Source organism: Octopus sinensis, linkage group LG18 (genome assembly GCF_006345805.1).
Source record: "Octopus sinensis linkage group LG18, ASM634580v1, whole genome shotgun sequence".
In the NCBI taxonomy this organism is placed as follows: domain Eukaryota; kingdom Metazoa; phylum Mollusca; class Cephalopoda; order Octopoda; family Octopodidae; genus Octopus; species Octopus sinensis.
Genome location: NC_043014.1, coordinates 35,832,045 through 35,837,044, shown reverse-complemented (window position 1 = coordinate 35,837,044; position 5,000 = coordinate 35,832,045). Strand labels below are relative to the sequence as shown.

At 37.6% G+C, this 5,000-nt stretch overlaps 1 protein-coding gene across 1 annotated transcript in view; it reads right to left on the bottom strand.

Moving 5' to 3' along the window:
* LOC115221233 (acid-sensing ion channel 2-like) overlaps positions 1-5,000 on the bottom strand; it is a 26,374-nt gene that overhangs the window by 1,664 nt on the left and 19,710 nt on the right. The window contains exon 6 of the mRNA XM_036510878.1: positions 2,561-2,717. Within this exon, the coding sequence (XP_036366771.1) occupies positions 2,561-2,717 (157 nt within the window). The remainder of the gene's footprint in view (positions 1-2,560; positions 2,718-5,000) is intronic.

The following is a 5,000-nucleotide window of genomic DNA, read 5'->3' as shown; positions in this document are numbered from 1 at the left end:
GCAGGTTTCGTAGCCTTCAACTAACACTATCTCCTCCGAGACCCTGCGGCGCAAGTTGACCAAAATTGAGAGTATGATAAAACAAGGCTTGCTCTTCATCCCGTAGAAGATAAAATTCAAATCAGACCATGTTAAGACCAAAAATTATTTACATCAAAAAGGTGCTTTTTTTCTATGAAGATCACTATATTTTACGATTTTTTGACTGCGGTGTCGCCATTTTTTGGTTTATGTCAACCAGAAAAATGTTCACTTAAAGAGAATAACAAACTACATAATGCAAAATTTTTACTTTTCAAAAATTCCAATTCTAAAGGGTCGAAACAAAACCGAGCAAAGCTGGGCTATACTGCTAGTACAGTTATAAACTATCTCGCAGGATAATATGCAGACTACTTTTAAATTTATACTACTTCTTAACGGCTACGTTAACTATAATTCGTTGTGGTTCTTACAGTTAGGTGAACTGTATAGTATTATGGTCAGATAAATTCATTCGTTCTTATTTTCCATTTCATTTTAATCCTTCCAATGTTATTTGAATTAACACGAAAAATATTTTTATCGAAGTGTTTTATTGTGTTTTTGCAGCGCTATTCTTCCTTTTACAACTCTTATTTATCGTTTTTGAAATCTGATGACGATGGAATACCAAATAGAAAATTCCGAACACATTTATCTAGCAACTGATTAGTATCTAAATACAATTCAGAGGTAAATGAATTGTATCTCATTGTGTTAGTTTCTTGCTACTGAGAGGACTGGACTCCGCATGTAGAATCAAAATACATGTTTAGAATGAATCTTAAGGTGGACTAAATTTTCCTTTCCCAGCCAAAGTTTAACAAAATATAAATACATTCAATAGCATAAACATATTATACTGATAAACAAGACACAAATATTAAGAATTACTTACAACACATCCATAATGCACAGCTACGTTAGATAGCAAAACGGCTCACAAACACACGTAATATGACTTACAGGCAACACATTTGGATTTGGTTTACAGAAAGAAATAAGAATGACAGTTTACAAGCAAAACATCACATCCATTATGAATTACAATACATTCCAGGTTGCCAAATTCTTTATAATAAGCTATACTAAAGACGATGCTTTTCGTTACACGTTATATATAAACACACACATACGCACATATATACATACGCACGCCATGTTCGCAGACCACCTATGCAAAGAAATCCAAGTCCTCAAACGGAAAGATTACATGGGCATGTCAAGAGGTACACTCTGTTTCTAATGCAAACTTCAGCCAATAAACTCCCTACCTTTACATGTACAACGGTCCCCGTGCACATCTGTTCCACATCAGAAACGATTAAGAGGGGAGAGGAGTTGACTGACCCTAAATTTTGCACAAATAAAAACACAAATACGTCTTTTATCAATCGAAGACAGATAGCACAAATCACACGGTATGCAACTTGAAAAAATGCCCTTTCTTTCCTTTCTTACCAGCAAAAATATTTGGACAACATTTTGGTATACTTTCAATGATTATTTAATATTTCCACACTAGTAGTCGTATCCGATCTATTGTACTCCTCAGATATGTCTTCATTTGTCTGAGGATACTGATGGATTGCTCTGTAGGACAAAACGCAGCAGGAATAGTTGTCAAACTCTTGTTGAAAACTGATAGTGCGGCATTAAAATCGTTCTTATAAGCAGTTTATACAACACCAGCCGCAGCGTGCTTTTGGTCCATGACAAACTTTGTACAGATTGCTTGTCCTACTTTTAGGAGATCCCAATCAACATCATAATGTGTTGCAACAAGTTGATAGTATTCACCTGAGTTATTTGACGATGATATAACAGACTGCTCAATCATCTTGATTTAATTTTCATAATAACCTTCTCCAATAGTAGATACGGATGACAGTCTTTAGTTATTTTTACTCATTAGAACTTATTTCACGGCTTCACGAACAAGGTCATGTGGTCGATGAGGTACTTCCTCTTCGCGGTACCCTTGCTTCGTTGAATGCGAATTGTATTCGTTTTGTTGATTTGTTTTTGCTAACTTAACTTGTCAGCTCATTTCCAAATGCTTCTATGATTTTTCTCATTTCTACAGATAGAGTTTCTTTGGCTGCTGTAGCTGTTCTTTTAACTTATATAACTTATGCAGTCTATCTTTGTACTTATGTGCTGAGGCGCTGCCTAGTATAAGGCTATAGTGAACGAGACTTGTTCAAGTCTTACACAGAAGAATCAAACAAAATTACCATAATTATGAACTGAAATTCTTAACAACACGACAATACCACTCCTCAAATTGCATAAAATATGCGACATGTAGGAAAATGTATATGTGGATTACATCTAGTCCGTCATTCCCTCGACACCTCCGAGTCATGCATATGTCTGTTCAAGTCTTATCTGGTATTAAGCAACTGCAGCAAGAAACAATGACACCATCGGTAGCACCAGTAACAGCAACAGCAACAGACAAAAAAAAACAGACAAAAAAAAAACACCAGAGGAGAAAGCCCACAATAGTCACTTCTTTCACTTGATATCAACTTACCTGGGTTGTCCAATGAAACTTGACACGTTCATCAATATTTCGTTGAAGAGATTCGAAGGGTAGTGAGCTGATGAAATTTGAGTTTGATATTGAGCGAATGTGCAGGGTGGGAGGCAGTTACACTTACGCAAGATGTCTGGGTCACTATCAAATTTAGCTGAAGTAACAGTGTAGTCATTGACCGGATGAATAAGAAGAAGAGATGAAAGCATGGAGACAATAATGTTAATGACCATTTGATATATCACTGAAGTACATGGGTATATGGGCACCCTCCACACGCACGCAAGTATGCACATGACTATCTATCTATTTATCCCCTTGAGCTGGCAGAAACGTTAGCACGCCGGGCGAAATGCGTAGCCGTATTTCGTCTGCCGTTACGTTGTGAGTTCAAATTCCGCCGAGGTCGACTTTGCCTTTCATCCCTTCGGGGTCAATTAAATAAGTACCAGTTACGCACTGGGGTCGATGTAATCGACTTAATCCGTTTGTCTGTCTTTGTTTGTCCCCTCTGTGTTTAGCCCCTTGAGGGCAGTAAAGAAATATATTTATCCCCTTACTCTTTCTGTGTATCTCTTTCTGTTTATCTGCCTCTCTCTCGCCTCTCTCTCTCTCACTCTCAAACACAGACACACAGACATAGATATGTATACATATATATAAGCGACTGGCTTCTTTCAGTTTTCGTCTACCAAATCCACTCACAAAGCTTTGGTTGGCCCGAGGCTGTCGTAGAAGACACGTGGCCACGCAGTAGGACTGAACGCAGAACCATGTGATTGGGAATCAAGCTTTTTGGCACACAACCGCTTCTGCACCTACACACACACACACACACACACACACACACACACATATATGCACACACACACATATGCACACACGTAAGGCGACCAATGTTGAAAGTAGTGTTTAAGTATGTTTTATATATGTAAACCTTATAACAAATAAGCTGTGTGTGTATGTGTGCGCATATCTGTGCGTGTGTACTATGTATGTATGTATGCATGCATGTATGTATGTATGTATGTATGTATGTATGCATGTATGCATGCATGTATGCATGTATGTATGCATGCATGTATGCATGTATGTATGTATGCATGCATGTATGCATGTATGTATGTATGCATGCATGTATGTATGTATGTATGTATGTATGTATGTATGTATGTATGTATGTATGTATGTGCATGTGCAGCAACCCTAAGGTTGCTGGCGCCCGGGTAAGCTGGACTTCGGCGTGTACAAGCTAACGTACCTTGAGCTGTCCCTGTGTGAGTGTGTATGTGTGTGCGTGTGTGTGTGTGTGTGTGTGCGTATGTGTGTGTGTGTGTGTGTGTGTGTGTGTGTGTGTGTGTATACGTACATTTTTGCATACAGCAGGGTATCATAATCGATTCTCATTTTTAAAGTATTCTTAACAAACGATTTGCGAGAACCGGTTGTACAGGACGTTAAAATGTGAACCGGTTGTTAGCATTTTGTTGGATTCTGAATAAAGACTTTCTCAGAAACATTAAGATAACAATAGCGTCACATAGTCGTATGAGTTCAACACCTCTTTATTGAGAAAAATTCTATTTAGCTTTAAATGTTTTAACGTGAAAGTTAACTGTTATGTTTGCTTCAAATTTATTTACCGTAAATCCTCGAGTATAGTCCACCCTTGAGTATAATACACAGGAGATTTTTAGGGGGCTGTACTTCTGAAAAACCTCAACCTTGTGTATAATACGCACCCATTCTCTAACTTGAGTCAAGGAGGTCTATATAACGTTCTTGGTTTGTAAAAAAAATGTATGCGGTAACATCCTTTATTATTATTGCATATCTAACATAATGCAAACGTGTAGCTTTTTTGTGCATTTTGTTTGCAGAAAATAAAGAAATAACTGTAATAACAGTAATAACGTTTAGTAAATGTTGCTTATTGCAAGTTATGGATGATTCTTTTATGACTTCATTGCTTTCAGGCTTAGCTTAAGGTATTTTCGCGCCCGGCATCACAAAATGCGTCTGAATAAACATTGCCGGACAGCAAATAGAGACTCGGACATTGCTTAGAAAATATTTTTTCATTTTTAACCTCGTATATAGTACGCACTAGGGATTTTGTTCTTTAAATTTTGGAAAAAAAATGCGGATTATACTCGAGGATTTACGGTATTTTAATATAGGTTTCAAATTTTGGCACAAGGCCAGCAATTTTGGGGAGAGGGTAGATCGATTACATCGACTCCAGAGCTCGACTGGTACTTAATTTATCGACCTCGAAAGGATGAGAGGCAAAGTCGACCCCGGCGGAATTTGAACACAGGACGTGAAGCCGGATGAAATACTGCTAAGCATTTTGCCCGGCATACTAATAATTCAACCAGCTCGCCGCCTTTATTTCTTATTCTAATATTAAGTTTAATATTTTCAAATTCCGCCG